This window comes from Crinia signifera, chromosome 19 (assembly GCF_055691185.1).
Source record: "Crinia signifera chromosome 19, ASM5569118v1, whole genome shotgun sequence".
Classification (NCBI taxonomy): domain Eukaryota; kingdom Metazoa; phylum Chordata; class Amphibia; order Anura; family Myobatrachidae; genus Crinia; species Crinia signifera.
Genome location: NC_139226.1, coordinates 10,010,192 through 10,033,818, shown reverse-complemented (window position 1 = coordinate 10,033,818; position 23,627 = coordinate 10,010,192). Strand labels below are relative to the sequence as shown.

The 23,627-nt window shown below is 39.1% G+C and overlaps 1 protein-coding gene across 1 annotated transcript in view; it reads right to left on the bottom strand.

Annotated features, from left to right (window-relative positions):
* Positions 1-5,872: 5,872 nt before the first annotated feature.
* LOC146042444 (IgGFc-binding protein-like) overlaps positions 5,873-23,627 on the bottom strand; it is a 68,977-nt gene continuing 51,222 nt past the window's right edge. Inside the window, exons 14-21 of the mRNA XM_083162435.1 lie at positions 22,854-22,874; positions 22,520-22,570; positions 20,462-20,482; positions 19,170-19,217; positions 9,984-10,028; positions 8,999-9,043; positions 6,949-6,993; positions 5,873-5,886 (exon numbers count right to left, since the gene is read on the bottom strand). Of these exons, the coding sequence (XP_083018561.1) occupies positions 5,873-5,886; positions 6,949-6,993; positions 8,999-9,043; positions 9,984-10,028; positions 19,170-19,217; positions 20,462-20,482; positions 22,520-22,570; positions 22,854-22,874 (290 nt within the window). The remainder of the gene's footprint in view (positions 5,887-6,948; positions 6,994-8,998; positions 9,044-9,983; positions 10,029-19,169; positions 19,218-20,461; positions 20,483-22,519; positions 22,571-22,853; positions 22,875-23,627) is intronic.

Here is a 23,627-nt window from a genome sequence, read left to right as displayed (position 1 = left end):
TGAAACCATCTCCAGAGACGTAGGTAAGTGCAAGATTAGTTACCCGCACAGGCTCCAGGTCCGGACCCTTGGAAACCTGAGCGTTGGTTCTAAGATTGGCATTACCTGCACTTTGGATATTTTATCTGTATTTGTGAATAAAAAAAATTCTGCACCAAAGATTGGATAAAGATACCATTATATGTGTCCCAACATCACCTACATCGTGAGTAACGGGAACGCTACCCAGTCTTTTAAAAAAGATACCTTGATGAGTTTATGAATTTATGTCTTCGAATGAGTTGGGGTACGCTGTACTCATTTAAATTCTTGGGAAAAAGAATAATAGATGTACCTTTATGAGCAAAATTTAATATGATACCATTCTGAAACGGATTTACACATTGGTTCTTCTGTATTGTTTTTTTTTCTTATATGCCGGCAATTGGAGAATCATAAGAGGACGGCCTTGGAGGAAGGGGAGTACTACCATTATTATCTTTATTATCTTTTCCTATATTTTAATACCTTTCGAAAGGAGATAGCTTATAAATCAAACAGAACCCTATAAAAGCATTCATCTGTCATATCCGTGAGGAGAGCGCCCAAATCCCGAGTATACCCCAAAAAGATTTTGAAATATAATAAGGCATTAGAAATACATTATTGTTTTTATTATAAATATGCTCACCAATTCCAAACTTCATTGTCTGTGTTCCTGTTCCTGGAAAGCCTCCTATGTTTGCAATGTTAAAAAAAAAAACATTTATTGCAGTAGTTTGTTTTAGAAACTATAATTTACAGATGTTTAGGTGTGAGTATTCCTTATATAAAATGCTTGGGACTAGAATCATATTGGGTACTTGTTTCCTAGCAGGGTGCCCAGATTTTCTACGTACAGCAACATAGTGAAATCGCATCGCATGGGCCATTTTAGAGGCGTGCGATGCAATTTGTTTACTAATTTTATTCACTGCTCTTATGGCTCCAGAGGATCATATCGCATCGCACCTCCCGCAAAATTGCATGCGATCACATGCGATTTTATAGGGTGCGATGCCATGCCATTAGCTATACAGTTGTATGACATGCATATAGGTTTGAATGAATCCCCCATTTTTTTATTATAAATATGCTCACCAATTCCAAACTTCATTGTCTCTGTTCCTGGAAAGCCTCCTATGTTTGCAATAATAAAAAAAAAAATGTATTGCAGTAGTTTGTGTTAGAAACTATATCCTACAGATGAAAATGAAATATTCAGGATTGAGTAATAGTATCCCTTATCCAAAATGCTAAGGACCAGAAGCATTTTGAATAATGGATTATTCTGTACTTTGGATTCTTTAAGTTTATTTACTGTCTCAAGCACTGAAACTGAATGCTCTGCAATAATATTCTTGCACAAATATATTGCCAGTTACATTTAATGTGCCCAGTAGTGCCGGTTACAGATGTCCCCAGTAGGGCTTTTAGCAAAAAAAAGGTACCTTCCGGAAACTATGATTTTTGGATTTATTTGGATAAAATATATCTGGATAAGGGATACTCAACCTGAACAATATATGATAACATCAATTTGTTTGTTTACAAAACTTTTACTTCAGTTAAAGTACTCTAAGAAAATATCTCAACAGCCACTAAACATTATGGGTGAAATTTAATAGGATGAGAGATTCAGAAAGTGAGAGATTTGTTAAGAAACCTCCAGGTTTTTTAAAGCGGCAATCATTTACACTTCAAAATCAAACTGGTTTTGCAGTTTAAATGATTGCCACTTAAAAAAAATTGGAGATTTCTTAAAAAATCTCTCACTTTTTGAATCTCTCATCCAGTTACATTTCACCCTAAATGTCTTAATTTGTTTTATTTTCATTAGAAAACTTCAGAAAAATGTTTTTGAAAAAATAGTCAGTTTCTCTCACTTTCTGAATCTCATATCCTGTTACATTCCACCCATAGACCCTTTAAACTCCGATTGGCACCCCTTTCCCCTGCCTTTGATGTTTTTAATTGCATTTGATGATTGCACAGTCTAGCAAAGCCACAGCACTTATATTTATAAAGCAAAGTCAATTGTGAGGTGAAAATTTGGGGGATGGGGCACCACAGATTGCTCTAACTGGGCCTCTTTGGGGCACCACCATTTAACATTTATATAACTGTTTTATATTACTCTGTAACACATTTATTTTCACTCTTTAAACACTTATAACATCTACGAAACAGATTTTGAAATATGTGTAGAGAGGAAACTATTAGCGCTACTATGATTGGAGTTCGCCTGTCCCGGGTAATTGGATAAATTCCCTTTTATCCCTAAATAACAGAAAAACTTCTTGGGGTATACTCGGGATTTGGGCGCTCTCCTCACGGATATGACAGATGAATGCTTTTATAGGGTCCTGTTTGATTTATAAGTTATCTCCTTTCGAAAGGTATTAAAATATAGGAAAAGATAATAAAGATAATAATGGTAGTACTCCCCTTCCTCCACAGCCATCCTCTTATGATTCTCCAATTGCCGGCATATAAGAAAAAAAAACAATACAGAAGAACCAATGTGTAAATCCGTTTCAGAGTGGCATCATATTAAATTTTGCTCATAAAGGTACATCTATTATTCTTTTTCCCAAGAATTTAAATGAGTACAGCATACCCCAACTCACTCGAAGACATAAATTCATAAACTCATCAAGGTATCTTTTTTAAAAGACTGGGTAGCGTACCCGTTACTCACGATGTAGGTGATGTTGGGACACATATAATGGTATCTTTATCCAATCTTTGGTGCAGAATTTTTTTTATTCACAAGTACAGATAAAATATCCAAAGTGCAGGTAATGCCAATCTTAGAACCAACTTTCAGGTTTCCAAGGGTCCGGACCTGGAGCCTGTGCGAGTAACTAATCTTGCACTTACCTACGTCTCTGGAGATGGTTTCACACTAGTACAGGGACAACATGTTTCGAGACTACTGTCTCTTCCTCCGGTTCCTCCTGAGGAAGAGACAGTAGTCTCGAAACATGTTGTCCCTGTACTAGTGTGAAACCATCTCCAGAGACGTAGGTAAGTGCAAGATTAGTTACCCGCACAGGCTCCAGGTCCGGACCCTTGGAAACCTGAGCGTTGGTTCTAAGATTGGCATTACCTGCACTTTGGATATTTTATCTGTATTTGTGAATAAAAAAAAATTCTGCACCAAAGATTGGATAAAGATACCATTATATGTGTCCCAACATCACCTACATCGTGAGTAACGGGAACGCTACCCAGTCTTTTAAAAAAGATACCTTGATGAGTTTATGAATTTATGTCTTCGAATGAGTTGGGGTACGCTGTACTCATTTAAATTCTTGGGAAAAATAATAATAGATGTACCTTTATGAGCAAAATTTAATATGATACCATTCTGAAACGGATTTACACATTGGTTCTTCTGTATTGTTTTTTTTCTTATATGCCGGCAATTGGAGAAACATAAGAGGACGGCCATGGAGGAAGGGGAGTACTACCATTATTATCTTTATTATCTTTTCCTATATTTTAATAACTTTCGAAAGGAGATAGCTTATAAATCAAACAGAACCCTATAAAAGCATTCATCTGTCATATCCGTGAGGAGAGCGCCCAAATCCCGAGTATACCCCAAAAAGATTTTGAAATATAATAAGGCATTAGAAATACATTATTGTTTTTATTATAAATATGCTCACCAATTCCAAACTTCATTGTCTGTGTTCCTGTTCCTGGAAAGCCTCCTATGTTTGCAATGTTAAAAAAAAAAAACATTTATTGCAGTAGTTTGTTTTAGAAACTATAATTTACAGATGTTTAGGTGTGAGTATTCCTTATATAAAATGCTTGGGACTAGAAGCATTTTGGGTACTTGTTTCCTAGCAGGGTGCCCAGATTTTCTACGTACAGCAACATAGTGAAATCGCATCGCATGGGCCATTTTAGAGGCGTGCAATGCAATGCAATTTGTTTACTAATTTTATTCACTGCTCTTATGGCTCCAGAGGATCATATCGCATCGCACCTCCCGCAAAATTGCATGCGATCACATGCGATTTTATAGGGTGCGATGCCATGCCATTAGCTATACAGTTGTATGACATGCATATAGGTTTGAATGAATCCCCCATTTTTTTATTATAAATATGCTCACCAATTCCAAACTTCATTGTCTCTGTTCCTGGAAAGCCTCCTATGTTTGCAATAATAAAAAAAAAAAAAACATTTTTTGCAGTAGTTTGTGTTAGAAACTATATATTACAGATGAAAATGAAATATTCAGGATTGAGTAATAGTATCCCTTATCCAAAATGCTAAGGACCAGAAGCATTTTGAATAATGGATTATTCTGTACTTTGGATTCTTTAAGTTTATTTACTGTCTCAAGCACTGAAACTGAATGCTCTGCAATAATATTCTTGCACAAATATAGTGCCAGATACATTTAATGTGCCCAGTAGTGCCGGTTACAGATGTCCCCAGTAGGGCTTTTGGCAAAAAAAAAGTACCTTCCGGAAACTATGATTTTTGGATTTATTTGGATAAAAGATATCTGGATAAGGGATACTCAACCTGAACAATATATGATAACATCAATTTGTTTGTTTACAAAACTTTTACTTCAGTTAAAGTACTCTAAGAAAATATTTAAACAGCCACTAAACATTATGGGTGAAATTTATTAGGATGAGAGATTCAGAAAGTGAGAGATTTGTTAAGAAACCTCCAGGTTTTTTAAAGCGGCAATCATTTACACTTCAAAATCAAACTGGTTTTGCAGTTTAAATGATTGCCACTTAAAAAAAATTGGAGATATCTTACCAAATCTCTCACTTTTTGAATCTCTCATCTTATTACATTTCACCCTAAATGTCTTAATTTGTTTTATTTTCATTAGAAAACATCAGAAAAATGTTTTTGAAAAAATAGTCAGTTTCTCTCACTTTCTGATTCTCATATCCTGTTACATTCCACCCATAGACACTTTCAACTCGGATTGGCACCCCTTCCCCCTGCCTTTGATGTTTTTAATTGCATTTGATGATTGCACAGTCTAGCAAAAACACAGGTAAGATCCTTATGCACTTATATTTATATAGCAAAGTCAATAGTGAGGTGAACATTTGGGGGATGAGGCACCACAGATTGCTGAAACTGGGCCACTTTGGGGCACCACCATTTATCATTTATATAACTGTTTTATATTACTCTGTAACACATTTATTTTCACTCGTTAAACAGTTATAACATCTACTAAACAGATTTTGAAATATAATAAGGCATTACAAATACGTTATTGTTTTTATTATAAATATGCTCACCAATTCCAAACTTCATTGTCTGTGTTCCTGTTCCTGGAAAGCCTCCTATGTTTGCAATGTTAAAAAAAAATCGTTTATTGCAGTAGTTTGTTTTAGAAACTATAATTTACAGATGTTGAGGTGTGATTATTCCTTATATTAAATGCTTGGGACCAGAATCATTTTGGGTACTTGTTTCCTAGCAGGGTGCCCAGATTTTCTGCGTACAGCAACGTAGTGAAATCGCATCGCATGGGCCATTTTAGTGGCGTGCGATGCAATTTTTTTACTACATTTATTCACTGCTCTTATGGCCCCAGGGGATCACATCGCATCGCACCTCCTGCAAAATTGCATGCGATCACATGCGATTTTATAGGGTGCGATGACATGCCATTAGCTATACAGTTGTATGACATGCAATTAGGTTTGAATGAACCCCCCCCCCCCCCCCCCCCCATTTTTTTTATTATAAATATTCTCACCAATTCCAAACTTCATTGTCTCTGTTCCTGTTCCTGGAAAGCCTCCTATGTTTGCAATAATAAAAAAAACATTTATTGCAGTAGTTTGTGTTAGAAACTATATCCTACAGATGAAAATGAAATATTCAGGATTGAGTAATAGTATCCCTTATCCAAAATGCTAAGGACCAGAAGCATTTTGAATAATCGATTATTCTGTACTTTGGATTCTTTAAGTTTATTTACTGTCTCAAGCACTGAAACTGAAGGCTCTGCAATAATATTCTTGCACAAATATAGTGCCAGTTACATTTAATGTGCCCAGTAGTGCCGGTTACAGATGTCCCCAGTAGGGCTTTTAGCAAAAAAAAAGTACCTTCCGGAAACTATGATTTTTGGATTTATTTGGATAAAAGATATCTGGATAAGGGATACTCAACCTGAACAATATATGATAACATCAATTTGTTTGTTTACAAAACTTTTACTTCAGTTAAAGTACTCTAAGAAAATATCTCAACAGCCACTAAACATTATGGGTGAAATTTAATAGGATGAGAGATTCAGAAAGTGAGAGATTTGTTAAGAAACCTCCAGGTTTTTTAAAGCGGCAATCATTTACACTTCAAAATCAGACTGGTTTTGCAGTTTAAATGATTGCCACTTAAAAAATGGAGCTTTCTTACCAAATCTCTCACTTTTTTGAATCTCTCATCCTATTACATTTCACCCTAAATGTCTTAATTTGTTTTATTTTTATTAGAAAACTTCAGAAAAATGTTTTTGAAAAAATAGTCAGTTTCTCTCACTTTCTGATTCTCATATCCTGTTACATTCCACCCATAGACACTTTCAACTCGGATTGGCACCCCTTCCCCCTGCCTTTGATGTTTTTAATTGCATTTGATGATTGCACAGTCTAGCAAAGCCACAGGTAAGATCCTTATGCACTTATATTTATATAGCAAAGTCAATTGTGAGGTGAACATTTGGGGGATGAGGCACCACAGATTACTGAAACTGGGCCACTTTGGGGCACCACCATTTATCATTTATATAACTGTTTTATATTACTCTGTAACACATTTATTTTCACTCGTTAAACAGTTATAACATCTACGAAACAGATTTTGAAATATAATAAGGCATTACAAATACGTTATTGTTTTTATTATAAATATGCTCACCAATTCCAAACTTCATTGTCTGTGTTCCTGTTCCTGGAAAGCCTCCTATGTTTGCAATGTTTAAAAAAAACATTTATTGCAGTAGTTTGTTTTAGAAATTATAATTTACAGATGTTTAGGTGTGAGTATTCCTTATATTAAATGCTTGGGACCAGAATCATATTGGGTAGTAGTAGTAGTAGTAGTAGTACGTTTATTTATAGGGCGCCGCAAAGTGTCCGCGGCGCCGTACATAGCAAACAAAAAAAATGACGAGGTAACGTACAGGGTGTGTTGAAAAATACAGTATAAATGGGGGTATAGCTGGTAGAACTAAAATCAGCATCAGTTCAGAAGTAGGTGTCAAAATTGTCAAGGAGACTAAAGATGAAGTAGAGGAAGGGAAGAACAGGACAGGAGCACAGGTGAGGTAAAGAGGTAGGGTGAGTACGTGAGGAAGGAGGGCCCTACTCATAAGAGTTAACATACTAAAAATAGGTGGGTGGACGAACGAAAAACAATAGGATAAGTAGGAACGGAGGGGAACGGAGGCAGGATAAGAGGATCAAAAGAGGTTAGGAGGAGGGATAGGCTAGTCGAAAAAAGTGGGTTTTGAGGGAGCGCTTGAAGGAGGTAAGGGAATCAGAAAGCCTGATGGGTGGCGGGAGGTTGTTCCAGTGCAGGGGGGCAGCGCGAGAGAAGTCTTGGACACGGGAGTGGGAGGAGGTGATTAGGTGAGAGGTCAGTCGGCGGTCAGCGATGGAGCGAAGAGGACGGGAGGGAGTGTGGATAGAGATCAGTGAAGAGAGGTAAGGAGCGGTGGAGGAGGAGAGAGCTTTGTAGGTGGTGGTGAGGAGTTTAAAGAGAACTCGGAAAGGAATGGGGAGCCAGTGAAGAGATAGACAGAGGGGGGAGGCGGAGGTAGAGCGGCGGGAGAGGAAGATGAGCCTAGCAGCAGCGTTAAGAATGGATTGGAGAGGTGCGAGGCGGGTGAGAGGTAGCCCGGAGAGAAGGATGTTGCAGTAGTCAAGGCGGGAGATGACAAGAGAGTGAATGAGAATTTTGGTCGCGTCAGTGGAGAGGAATGGTCTGATGCGTGAGATGTTGCGTAGGTGAAAGCGGCAAGACTGTGAGAGAGCACGAATGTGGGGGGTGAAAGAGAGGGAGGAGTCAATGATGACACCAAGGCAGCGCGTTTGGTCGGTGGAGGTGATCTCGGTTTCACCAATACTGATGGAGATAGTGGGAGAAGAGGGGATGTTCGGGGGATGGAAGATTAGAAGTTCAGTTTTAGCCATGTTTAGCTTCAGGAAGCGTTGGGTCATCCAGGCTGAGATGGCTGTGAGGCATTCAGAGACCTTGGACAGGAGTGATGGGGATAGATCGGGGGAAGAGAGATAGATTAGGGTATCATCAGCATAAAGGTGGTAATGAAAACCATAGGAGCTGATGAGAGTGCCCAGAGAGGTGGTGTAGAGAGAGAAGAGGAGAGGGCCAAGGACAGACCCTTGGGGAACACCGACTGGCTGCGGGGTAGTAGGAGAGGAGGAGCTCGGAGTGGAGACGGAGAAGGAGCGATCGGAGAGGTATGAGGTGAACCAGGAGAATACCGTGCCAGTGATGCCAAAGGAGCGGAGTGTGTTGAGCAGGAGAGGGTGGTCAACAGTGTCAAAGGCAGCTGACAGATCAAGCTGGATGAGGATAGAGAAGAGGCCTTTGGATTTAGCCGATATTAGATCGTTAGTGACTTTGGTCAGGGCAGTTTCAGTGGAATGTAAAGGGCGGAACTTGTTTCCTAGCAGGGTGCCCAGATTTTCTACGTACAGCAACGTAGTGAAATCGCATCGCATGGGCCACTTTAGCGGCGTGCGATGCTATGCAATTTTTTTACTAAATTTATTCACTGCTCTTATGGCCCCTGGGGATCACATCGCATCGCACCTCCCGCAAAATTGCATGCGATCACATGCGATTTTATAGGGTGCGATGCCATGCTATTAGCTATACAGTTGTATGACATGCAATTAGGTTTGAATGAACCCCCCATTTTTTTAATTATAAATATGCTCACCAATTCCAAACTTCATTGTCTCTGTTCCTGTTCCTGGAAAGCCTCCTATGTTTGCAATAAAAAAAAAAAACATTTATTGCAGTAGTTTGTGTTAGAAACTATATCCTACAGATGAAAATGAAATATTCAGGATTGAGTAATAGTATCCCTTATCCAAAATGCTAAGGACCAGAAGCATTTTGAATAATGGATTTTTCTGTAATTTGGATTCTTTTAAAATTTTTAATGAGGTATCTTGAGGACAGGACCCATGTGTAAAAAAACAAAATCTGTAAAATACACACAAATATATTTTTTGTGCATGATACAAGGTTTCAAAACATGAGACAAAGTTTGTGTACTGTCTCAAGCACTGAAACTGAATTATATGCAATAATATTCTTGCACAAATATAGTGCCAGTTACATTTAATGTGCCCAGTAGTGCCGGTTACAGGTGTCCCCAGTAGGGCTTTTAGCAAAAAAAAAGTACATTCCGGAAACTATGGTTTTTGGATTTATTTGGAAAAAAAACCCCTGGAGATTTCTTACAAAATCTCACACTTTTTGAATCTCTCATCCTATTAAATTTCCCCCTAAATGTCTTAATTTTTTTTATTTTCATTAGAAAACTTCAGAAAAATGTTTTTGAAAAGAAAAACATTCCACCCATAGACACTTTCAACTCGGATTGGCACCCCTCTCTTTGATGTTTTTAATTTCATTTGATGATTGCACAGTCTAGCAAAGCCACAGGTAAGATCCTTATGCTTTTATAATTATATAGCAACATTCAATTGTGGGGTGAACATTTGGGGGATCGGGCACAGATTGCTGTAACTGGGCCACTTTAGAGCACCACCATTTAACATTTATATATCATTTTTATATTACACTGTAACACATTTATGTTCCCTCTTTAAACACTTATAACATATTTGAAACAGTTTTTGAAATATAATAAGGCATTACAAATAAATTATTGTTTTTGTTAAAAATATGCTCACCAATTCCAAACTTCATTGTCCCTGTTCCTATTCCTGGAAAGCCTCCTATGTTTGCAATAATAAAAAAACATTAATGCAGTAGTTTGTTTTAGAAACTATAACCAGAGCCAGCCTTTTCCAATTTGATGACCTAGGCGAAATTTTTGTTGGCACCCCCCAACACACCCCCCCCCCCCACACACACACACACACACACACACACACACCAATTTCCCAGCACATATGCAAATGTAAAACATCCACTTGCAGCCTTGCTGTAATTTCTAACTACTCTCACTTTCTGAATCTCTCGTCCTATTAAATTTCACCCAAAATGTGTACTCAGGCACTGAAATTGAATTCTAAGCAAAAATTTTCTTGCACAAATATAGATCAAGTTACATTTCACTTGCCCATTAGTGCTAGTGGTACTTGTGTACTAGCAGGGTGCCCACAATATTTGGTCGCACACCATATAATCTCATGCCATACACCCGATGCACTGCGATGCGATTTAAAATTGTATAAGCCCTCTATACCAGTGCCAGATTAAGCCCGGGGCACTTTAGACAGGGGGGCCCCCTTGCACTTGTCATTACTGGCCGCAAACTGCATGGGGGAATATTACACTGTCAAAACACAGAGTAAAGGCAGTATAAACTTTGTCAATGGGTAACTTCAGGGGATATATATATATATATATATATATATATATATATATATATAGACACACACATACATACATACCACATGAAAAGCCTGTGTTTGTCCCTCTGCACCTCACTCTGTAGGACACCTCACAGTCCCAGTGCTGCCTCTGATTAAAAACCCTCCCATGACTAGGCTGCTGCTGCTGCTGTTATCCATGGGCCTGAGAAGCATGTAATGAGCTCCACCAATCAGAGCTCAGCACAAACGTCTCAGCCTCTGCCCTCTGGTGCAAAGTGTCATGGGACTTAGTCAACTCCCAGTAATGCACTGCACACTTGGCTCCCAATGCTTAGCACTCCCAACCACAATACATGTCAACCACAGGGGGCCCCTAGCTGGAGGGGGGCCCAGAGGCACTGACCCCTTGTGCCCCATTATAATCCGGCCCTGCTCTATACGATGTTTAATTGTATAATCACCATAAAGGGGGCTTACAATGTTACATGCACCCCCACGCCACCCCCAGTATGAACGTGAACCCGAAGCGTGGAAACCGCAGCGAGCCCATGAGGGGCGGCGGTACGCGTCCTCTGACCTTTTCATACCCTCACTATCCACGTTGGCGTGGAGTTGAATTTATATAGTGTGGCGAGTGCAGCGAGCCACCGAGCCCGAAGCATGGCGAGCGCAGCGAGCCCCGCGAGGGGACGCGCATTGCTTTACATGTATTCCGCGGCCCCTCACGGGTGTAGGACTTCAATAAGCCCAAATTTCAGCCGATAATTGATTGGAATTATCGGCTGAAATTTGGGCTTATTGAAGTCCTACACCTCTGCATGACAGAGGTTTTACTAAAACTGACGTGGTCAGTAAACTTTTAAATAGACCACTGTTGGAAGAAATCTATTCTTATGGTACTGTACTACTGAGATTGGCTCTGTATCTACCCCTGATGAAGTCCTAACAGACGAAACGTGTAGGGTTTCTTATCAAAAAGAAGTCTGCTCTTAGAAGTCGGATCTATCGATATTTACTTGAACGAATTGTATCTGAATGTGGGACCACCCATTGAACCTTGTACTGATTCTTTTATCGAATTTTGTCTTTGTTAAAGAAAACCAGAATAAATACAAATTGAATGTACTACTGTATGATTATTAATATACAAAAGTGGTGAAATACACAGAGCGCACCTCTACTTTCTCTTCTTTCCATATATATATATATATATATATATATATATATATATATATATATGTCCAAATAGACCGCTCTCTCACTTGCCAAAAAAACAAAATTGGGGTGTTCAGAAAGAGGTGTATATGTTTTGACCATATAGCCTCGTACGTAGTCCAATTTGTCCCAACAGTTGACTGCAGTCCCAACAGGTGACTGCAGGGATACTGAACACTCTCCAAATAATTATTTGGAGAGTGTTCAGTATCCCTGCAGTCACCTGTTGGGACAAATTAGACTATATATATATATATATATATTTCGTCCTGACGAAAGAGGCAATAAATCGCCTCAGAAACGTTGACCGCACTTAGGTGTCGATTCAAGTTATTTTCTTAACAAGTCTCTATGAATGATGGCTGCAGCTCCATTTGGAGCAGTGGAGTATATATATATATAAATATATATATATATATATATATATATATGCAAACATCTACATGAGCCAGTACGAACACACCCACATATATATATATCCCACCTATGGAGAGAGACTGCGCTTCTATAAACGCTTCATTGACGATATCTTCATCATCTGGCAAGGATCAACTGAGGAATTCATTGAGATGGTCAACACATTGAACAATTTGGAACTTCCAGTCAAATTCACATATGAGGCCAGCGAATCTACAGTCAATTTCCTTGACATATCTATTACATTAACTAACGGACTGATCAGCACTGCCCTTTTCCGTAAAGCCACAGACAGAAACACACTCCTTCTGGCCACAAGTCAACACCCACCAGCATTGAAGAACAATCTACCTATTTCTCAATTTTTACGCGTAATGCGCAATAACTCTGAGGAAGTCACCATGGAGGGTCAACTAGAAGAGATGGCATTGAGATTCCGTGAAAGGGGCTATTCCACAACCACCATCAATGGTTGCCTCAAAAAGGCTAGGCAAAAATTTGTCAATGACCCAAAAACTACCAGTGACAAACCAGCGAGAATGATATACACGACCACCTTCGATAACATGGCGCCAAAGATCAATAAGTCTATTCGCCAACACTGGCAGATCATCAACTCAGACCCCCAACTACATCTGTCAAAATCATCCCCGCCCATGATGGCCTACAAAAAGGCACCCAATTTGAAACAGTTATTATTAAGACCTACCGGACAACCTGGTACTCCCCAGAATACTACCTGGCTACATGAACGACGTCCAGGATGCTTCAAATGTAGCGGATGCACCACCTGTAGGAGCATGATCGCTGGCCCCACATTCCCTCATCCCCACACTGGACAACCACTCAAAATAAAATTCAAATTACATTGCAATATGAACCATCTGATTTATATTTTGATATGCCCCTGCGGACTCTACTATGTGGGGATGACAACCAGGAAATTTAGAGAGAGAATGGCCAATCATAGACTTTCCATCCGCCAGGCTATAGAAACAGGAACAGCCGACCTACCAGTACCAAGACACTTCATCAAAGCAAGACACAATGTACCGGACCTGAGATGCAAACTAATTGACTGGATACCGCCGCCCCATAGAGGAGGAGACAGAACACTACTACTTCGCAAGAGGGAGAGCAAATGGATCTTTACATTGGACACTATCGCACCCAGAGGGATGAACGAAAATAACCCTCTCTCGATCTTTCTACAATAAGTCCAACATGAAATATTTACTTCATTTTCGAAAATATTTTTCACGATTTTTTCATTTTTCATGATATTTTTCATGATCACTTATGTTCGCATTTTTTCCCCCATTTTTTCTGATGGAACCGCTTCCCCTACCCGGCGCACGATTCCGACGGTAACGGAAGACTGCGACCCACGACTAGTTAATACACTACCCCCTCCTTAGCACCACTTCCTCACAATAATACCAGTCTAGGCTGCCCCTTTTTTTCTACTAACAGCACCTTAGTAGATCCAGATAGTTACATTGGGGGCCCATGGAGACACACCCCTAGATGATACTTACCGGTACGGCACAATTTACCCCTGTTTTTGTTTTTGTTTTTTCTTATTCAACTATCTATTACTTCCGGAATCGCGACACACATGCTGTATAAATTCACGGATTTGCCAACCCCTAGTGCCATCACACATAACCCATAGTTCACATATCGTTACAATAGATCCGATATCTGGAGGGATCCCCGGGATACTACCCCAATATCATTGAATTCGACCCTTGTGCACGTCTATTGCACATGCATGTCGCCCACTTTCTTTACATGTCGACTGTTATGGATAGAGGTCACGGTGACCCACAGCACCAGAGAGGCATATGCCTAATCATTGTTGTTGTCTTTTTCTCCGCCAGAATACAGCTTGTTTGAAGTTTGATCACCACCCATTGTAACCCCCATTAATGTTCCCCCCAGTCTTATGTCTGGTCCCTGTTTTGCAGTGTTGCACTATATATGTGTTTTACAGCAGCACACACACGATGACAGCCTTGAACCATAACATTGGACACATGACCCAATCACTGACCAATGAATGGCAGTGTTTGGGATGATCATGTGACCACCCGACATCAATATCCTATAGGGAGATGCGGGTCTCACACCGCAGCGCACCCCACACTCCATGTGCAGATACTGCTGGACCGGGACACATATACAACACTGACCGCCGCTGATCGCCACTACATACTTGCGATCAGCGCCGCTGCAACATCGCGGCCGCGCACTTCCGGGATACCCGGAAGTGACGTCATGCGTTCCACTCTGTGGAACGCACATCGGCGGTGGGAGGTCACACTCCCCTTTATAAACAGGGACCCAGACATGGCTCCCCTGCCCCTGTTACCGTGTTGACACACTGTTTTGAACGACGCTGTTGATTGCTGCATTGCTGTACTGCCTTGATAATGGTCCTCAGGGACCGAAACGTCGGCAGGCCTTTTTCCTTTTTGACTGAATAAATCGATTGGGACACTGATCCCGGGTGACTACTTCTTAAGAAGTCTGGTGAGTGCTGTTTTCCCCATTGGGGAGTTCTCTGTATGTACATAGCTGTGCTAGTTTTGGCTGCACTGCTATTTATACGGCACCCCAGCAGCTACCTGATATATGAGGGTGAGAGTGCAGGTCCTGTGTATGTATATATATATATATATATATATATATATAGAGGTATCTTTCCTATAGCAATCCAGCAGGACTTCAGGAAACACCCGCACCAGTCAAGATAGAATCCAAGATAAATGCTTGTAAAATGGCATATTTATTCAGCTCAAGTTCGCATCAACCAGAGCTATGTAAAGAGCATTTTTAGACACCCAACAGGCAATAACGTGTGAGATACATTACAAGTCTCCTCGACGGCCGTTTCGGTGCAAAGCGGCACCTTTCTCAAGAGGGGTCATACACAATATGCTGGCCAGAGCCCGAATATAAAGGTTGTACATGCCTTACTCACCTGTAAGCAATCGTGATTACCGGAGGACACGTCACCCTGTTGTCCCAGCCCGCCATTGCCGCCATGCATTCAGACCACATATATATATATAGTAAATCACAGCAGCATGCACTCAGTCAATTTCAACAACTTGTTTTAAGGAATGAAAGAAGACACAACCAGCCGGTTATGTATGCCAACGTTTCACCACTCAAGTCCTTTATCACGACATAAAACATATATGAAAAGACACTTACATATATAGATGAGAGTGCAATCACCTCTGTGCCACCTACTCCCTGACACGCAGACACCGGGGGCCAAATGTAATAGGGTGAGAGTTTTGGAAAGTGAGAGATTTTGGGAGAGTTTTCCCATGTTTTTTAAAGCAGCAATCAATTACACAGCAAAACCAGGTTGATTTTGTCATGTCATTGATTGCTGCTTTAAAAAACAGGGGAAAACTCTCCCAAAATCTCTCACTTTCTGAAACTCTCACCCTATACATTTGGCCCTGGGAGTGTAATATATATATATATATATATATATATATATATATATATATACAGGGACAGTTTCCACTAGGCTGCAGCCCAGAATGGTGCAGGTACTGTACATCTCTCTTTTTTCAAAGCGCACAAAGCCCCCACTCCATGTTTTCTAGTGATCTGATAGAGATCTGCTCCACCTTCTTCTTTTTATCCATCCCTCCTCCTCTGCAGGTCTGAAGTACAAAGCATTTGCCATTTTTTATTTTATCATAGAGGTCAGAAGCAGCTCTATGACTCAATCAATCGTGTGACAGAATTCCCATCAAGAGAGAAGGAGGCCCATGTGCAGACTTCTCCCGCTGGGCCCCCTCCTCTCTCCCAGCTGCAGTCTCCCAACCAATTGTTCCCTTTCCTGATAATCCTCATACTATCTACAATAAGTAAAACATCAAGATTTGACACTTAATCAAACACCACCTCACTTCATCAAACATCAACATTTGACACTTAAAGGTACACGGTCCGGAGTATCATCAGTTCCAGTTATTTGGTGCTCCGGACCGTGTACCTTTAAGTGTCAAATAACATTAGTTCGTCTATGTAAAAATAAGCCCACAGGATAGCGCTAAACAGGGCGTGGTTCCCATGTGGGAAAAATAAAACACGGGTTTAATTTATTGTATTCATAACAGATGTGGATAAATAAAATTGCCGCCATTTGGAATGCACGGCGGGATCGCCTTGCATTCCACGGCTTAATTAGTCTTTTTATGGGTAAGCAGGAACATATTGGATAGGACTATTTCACTGAGTATATTAACTAGACCCGCAGCATTCATTATGCCTATTTGGTCACTTTAGCCTAAGTAAAAAGCATTCGTTTAGGCATAATCAGAATTTTAGTATTTGGCCCACACAGGAAGTGATGTAATTCCCTAACCCCTATATAAAGCCATCGGAGCACATTGGTTTCCATTCTGCTTTTGGATTCCAGTGAGCACACATCCGGTGGTCTAGATATATGTAAGTGTTTTTTTTTATTTTTTACTTTAAATCACTGTCACATATCAATTATATGATTGTATATTTAAGTTGATTGAAAGCTATCCCCTTCGGCTTATTTTTTAGATGGGCCAACATTGTTGTAAAAAATCTCTCTGTGGTTATGTTTGGCTTTGGGGCCGATATTAATCCCCACTTATCGGGTCCCAAGGACTGATTGCAGTCAGATCATTATTGTCAGTTCATAAACTCGGGCAATATGTAAGTAGAATTTTTTCCCTCATTATATGGTCTTGTCTTTACTCTAAATATAGGAGTTTTAAATGCGTTATTATATACTTTTTCCTCAGATACACGTTTTTAAGATATATATTATCATTTATGAATTATTGACGCCACACTGACAGTTTGTATGAAATCTTGTCTCATACGAAGGTATATATATATCTTTTGGAAAATTCATTCTGTTCTTGGTGGGGCTTTCACTCATTATATGCTTATCACGGGAACCACATCCATATATTCGGAATTGTCTCTGTCTTAAAATATTTTGTAAAGGTTGACGATTATATATACATATTAATTCACTGTAATTAAAAAATTAAGTGTTTTATTATAACTTAATGTGCACAATTTATATGTTCACCACCATTTACGAATTGTAATTTCACGGATTTATGGATTCCGATTGGCACACTATCCTTTCAGAATTCATCTTAATATTAATCATGTCCCATACTATTCACGATTTTTTTCTCCTTCCATCCTCCTCTTCTTATTCTATTTTTTTTATCTGCTCAATTTTGTTTTTTAATTAATGTATATATATATATATATATATATCTCTTTCATTTCTATTCATGAATGTTTATATTGAATTTACAGTGCCACTTGGTTGTCAAATCTATGCTTGTAAGCCCCTGATGAAGTCACCTTTCTAACGAAACGCGTTGGGCCTTTTTCACTATTGGAATAACCAAAATCTGGAAAATTTACAAACATATGCTGTAATTTAAACATTTCTGTGTATTTTATGCTGCCCATGGGGCACTTTTTTTATTAAATTACATTCTGTTTTACAATTGTGTATTATTTCTTATTAGCGCACTCTGAACCTCACATTCTCTCTCTCTGTCTCTCTCTCTCTCTCTCTATATATATATATATATATATATATATATATATATATATACTTAGCATACAGAGGCACTCCAAATAAATGGCACACTGGCACAGGTGTCAGTGTGCCATTTATTTGGAGTGCCTCCGTATGCTAAGTATGTGTGGCGATCTTGGAGTTCTGAGATTCCTGGAAGGCACCCTTTAAAGTTGTCTCCTACGTTTTGCCGGCAGTGCTGCTCCCAGCAGACTTTATATATATATATATATATATATATATATATTTATATATATTAAAGTGGGGCTGGCACTCACATCCTAGATTAAAGTTACATAGTTACATAATTACATAGTAGATAAGGCTCAATAAAGACTTGCGTCCATCGAGTTCAACCTAGATTTTAATAGCTTATTCTTTGTAAAAGACAGAATACAGTATGATTCTTATTACTACCCTTGGATGTTTTTGTCCAATAAATGTTTGTCCAACCTTATTTTGAACGTATTTATTGTGTCTGCCAACTCCACTTCTCCAGGAAGAGAGTTCCACAGTTTGACTGCTCTGACCATAAAGAAATTTTTCTTTTGAGGGAACGAAATCTTTTTTCTAATCTAAACTCGTGCCCTCGTGTCCTAGATTCCTTTCTTGCAGTAAAAGTATATAAAGTCTTGTAGCAATAAAAGACAGATTTAATCAGATTGCATGGCAAACAGTGGTGTCTACCCCGAAAACGTTTTGCTCTGTTATGACTTCTTTATTATATTTAAGTTTGACACTTTGTTTTCACTACTTAAGTCTCTGAATGCTGTTTTTTCATTGGTGTATATATAGCAGGTTTGTGTCGGCACTCACAATCTCCATAACATAATCAGACTCGGGTGCCCTCCTCTGTGTATGAATACAGCATGTAGCAAAAGTCAGAATGATGGCGCTCTCAGGATTTGTAAAGAAAGAAGCAAAGACAGTGAGGTCAGGCAGCTATCTGACCTCACCGTCTCTGCTCCTTTCTTTAAAAGTTCTGAGAGTGCCATCATTCTGACTTTTGAGATATATATATATATATATATACTGTATATAATATATATATATATTCATGCACCTATGCAATGATGCAATGATCAAAACATCCATGTAAAATCAAAGGGCAGCATGGGTTTCTGATTTCAGATTAATAAACCCACACAAAAAAACCTGCAAATTATTGTTTTATATAAAATATATACTGTAATATGACATATTTTCATTTGATTTCAAATTTATATAACATTTCAAAATGCTAACAAGACTTTATAAAATTGACTTATTTTTTTTTTTATAAAAATACTCACCTGTTACTTTCTGAAACATCCCCTTTATTCCTTTTACTGAAAATCCGCCTAAATTATATAATAGTTAAACATCAATTATTTTTTTAAAGTTAACTTTAAATGAAAGCTGTTTAAAGTTAAACAAAGTAGAAATCTCTTTAATTATCATGGGACTTCATTTGTTTTTCTCAATGTTTTATTCCATGAGAAGGTTTCAGTACCTTGTTTCTATTGTGCAATAATAGTGGGTACTTGTGTATTATCACTGCGCCCATCGCATAGCAGAGCCTGATTTTTCATTGCATGCCATCGCATGCCATACACCCGATGCACAGCGATGCGATTTAAGCCCCCTATACGATGTTAAATTGTATAAGCACCCTAATGAGTGTTTTTAAGCACCCTAATGGGTGCTTACAATGTTAAATGCACCCCCACGCCACCCCCAGTATGAACGTGAACCCGAAGCATGGCGAGCGACGGCGGTATGCGTCCTCCGACCTTTTCATACCCCCACTATCCACGTCGGCGTGGAGTTCATTTTATATAGTGTGGCGAGCGCGTATTACTTTACATGTATTCCGCGTCCGCTCGCCACGCTTCGGGCTTGGTGGCTCACTGCACTCGCCACACTATATAAAATCAACTCCACGCCGACGTGGATAGTGGGGGTATGAAAAGGTCGGAGGACGCGTACCACCACCCCTCGAGGGCTCGCTGCGCTCGCCACACTTCAGGTTAACGTTCATAGTGGGGGTGGCGTGGGGGTCCATTAAACATTGTAAGCCCCCATTAGGGTGCTTATACAATGTATAATCGCATCGCATTGTATGGCATTGTATGCCATATACAATGCCATACAATTTTAACATTGTATGACATCGGGGGACATCGCGGAACATCGCATCACATACCATCACATGCATTATGGTCTGCGATGCGATGAGCACTGTGATAATACACAAGTACCTAATAGTGATTATAATAGTCATACCGTGTATAGAAACATACAATGTGATGGTAGATAAGAACCACTTGGCCCATCTAGTCCGCCCCTTTTTAAACATTGTACCTCAAACCATATTTGATCCTTCTTTCTTTGTGAAGATATCAATATGCCTATCCCAAGCATGTTTGAATTGCTCTACTGTACTTGACTCTACCACCTCTGATGGGAGGCTATTCCACTTATCCACTACTCTTTCTGTGAAGTAATTTTTCCTCAAATTTCCTCTGAATCACTTCTTGTGCTTTATTTATTACTGCCTCCACACACTATACACTTTAGTCAATTTAATTATTTTTGCAATTACCTTTACTAACTGGAAATCCGCCTGAAAGATTAAAAAACATAAAAATAATTATAACTGAAACATGAAGATATTTTAAAAAGATATTGCTTAGCATTTGGACTTCAAGCTGTGACAAACTATGACTTTAGAAACATCACCCAAAACATCATTGTGTTACTAATAAATAATGTACTCTAAAGTACATGTCAACTTTAAAATTTTTAAAGTTAACATGAATTTTTTAGGACGAAAGAAAAACAACTTTATGAAGCTTATAGAAACATGTAATTATATTATATATAAATATATTGTTTTTGCAATATTTAAAAATAATGAAAATACAAAACGTATCTTAATCTTCTGTACTGTGCTCAAGTAAAAATATCAACGTACACTAACAATTCAAGTCAAGAACATTTCAGGCTGAGAGCACTTTCTTGCCACAGTTGCAATGGGATATCCAAAAAATTTAATTAAGAAAATCAAAGGTTTAAATATGTAAAATGTTCGGTGTGGGCAATGCTAGATGACCAGTCTCTAGTAATAAAAAACAAATTCCCCCAAAAATCTGCAAAATGAGCATGAAAATTTTTGTTAAAATAGGATGACAAAAGTAAATGCATAGCATTTACTGACCTACACTCAGTTACAAATGGCAATCTACAAAACGTAACCCTTTGAGTGCCAACATTGCTATTATAGATGTGCAAAACATCTGCTAAAAATGGCAGTAAGCTATAGTCAATAAATATGAATAACTGTATTTATTGCTGGCAAATTAATTGAAGTCATTTAAATGAAGTTTATTTAAATATTGCAGCCAAAAAAAAAGCAGTCACTGTGAGAAAGGCTGGCATTTTTAGCAGACATTTCTCATAGCATCTTTGGCACTGAAAGGAGGACCAATGTTGTATGTGCAGATGTAGGGTGCGTGCACCCACACAGACTTTCGGTTCACCGGGTGCACGCACCCTACACGGCGTGCAGGGGGCGGCAGAAAAGGGTGGGTGCACTGGGATGTTCATTACCATATGGGAAAGCCCAGCATTTCATGGGCACTCTAATGAGAACGCTGGGTGTTCTAATGGTAATGAGGCCGTGAGACGGGTGCAGGGGGCAGGCAGCTGACATCACCGGATGTCAGCTGCCCACCCATAACTGTCCCAGGGTACATGCATATGGAATTGACTTGAAAGTCACTTTTATACTGACGGGGCAGTTCCCATCTTTGCAGGGTTGGCGATGGCGACGCCAGCCGCCAACCCCAGCCAGCGCCATATCTATAGCGAGAAGGGAACGCGCGCGCACGAGAGGCTCGCGCGTCCCCTTCCGACGGCGCTTCCAGCCGCTCCCCCGGGTCACCGCCGGCTTGTCGGCGGTGACACGGGGTCCCCGCCGCCTGCCCACACCCCCCCCCAATCCTGTCCGTCTCCGCCGACGGAGATTGAGACGTGCGTGTGCGTCTCAGTCAGATGGTGAGGCAGGCTGCTGGCGGAACACCAGCGCTGACGTTCTGGCGATTCACCAGCAAGGAAGAGGCCTGCCCCATCTGTATGTGTGTACCTTCCACATCTTTCTATGGTCGGTGACCCTCAAAAGATGTGGGAGGTTACCCACAGCATAAAAATGGATATTTATGCTAAACATCCATTTCCAGCCGTTCGGACAAAACCGCAATACAAGGGGGGGGGTGGGTGGGCAGACATTCACAGGGTGGAGTTTGGTGGATTTGCAAGGCTGCAAATTTGCAGCCTTGCAAATCAACCAGAATAACCCCCTATATTTCAGCTGCAGAATGATAAAATGGATAAATGATAAATAATTAATAATAAATAATAATAAATTATACATGGATTGAAAGCCTTATACTAAAGGAATACAGTAGAATGGTTTTATAGAAATGCTGGGTAGTTTTTAAGATTAAAATAAAATATTTATAAACAATAGACATTTATAACACATATCTTTAAAATATATAGCATAATATATTTTCTTAAATTCATTTTAGGTATTTAGACATTTTTACATTTTAAACAGGTAGTACAAATAATTGATTGATATTATAATACAAATACTCACCCATTCCTATATGAAACTTTCCCGGTATATTTTCTATCATTGACAGTCCTTCTGTTTTATTCAATATTTGAAAAAAAAATTGTTATAGAAACTGTCACTTTTTGAAGAAAACAGTTAAGAATAATTGGAAAATCCAAAAAGATGCTCAACATGGATTTCTTCCATTTGTTTTTGTTCCAGCAGAATGTATTGGAAACTTTTTTTTGTAATTTCTTATGCACAATTTTTATTATATCATTTATAATCTAGTTATAGTTTATACTTGTTTACATGCTTAGTGGCTATATGTATCCAAAAATTTCAGCAAATGTACATTAGTTTTCTTCAAGATTACCTGTATTTGTTGGTAGTTCATCTGTAAGATAAAAATAATGATAATAATAATAATGATGATAATAATAATAATAATAATAATAATAATAATAATAATAATAATAATAACAACACCATAATAGATTTTTTAAAACAAATTAAGCTTTGAATCCTAACTTTAAAATGTGGTAAACTGTGTTTATGGAAATATGATAATTATATTACCATATTTGCATTTACTGGTTCCAGCCACTAGATGCTTGGGTTCCACAGAAGACCAGCAGGTGGCTGCACACTTTTACACAGTCATCAATTTCATCCCATAGGTTAGGTACTGGAAGCCAGGGCTGCTTTGTGTTGTGCAATTTAATAGCAACAGAGTTACACTTGTAACTCCATTTTCCGTGGGGGCAAGGAAGGGTGTTGAAAGAGAAATGTATATGTATCCAAAGTACAGTAAGAGGTGATTATGCAAAATAAGAGTATGATGAACACCCATTAAAATAGTGTTTGGGACACCCCACCCGGTGGGTAAACTTTGGTGGGGAAGAATCTATATTATCCCAAATATCCCCTATATTCGCGGGGTATAAAAACCACACCCTGTTGGTACTTTTACCACACGTTTTCATGTTTATAATTGTTATTATGACCGCATTTTGGTAATTCTGCTAAGATTTTGTTGTTTTGCTAAATGTTTAAATGATATGATAGCTATCTCAGAGTTGACAATTACAGGCGATATTACAAAATGGCTTCGGGTGGACGGGCTGGGAACTATCTCCGCTCGCGCCAC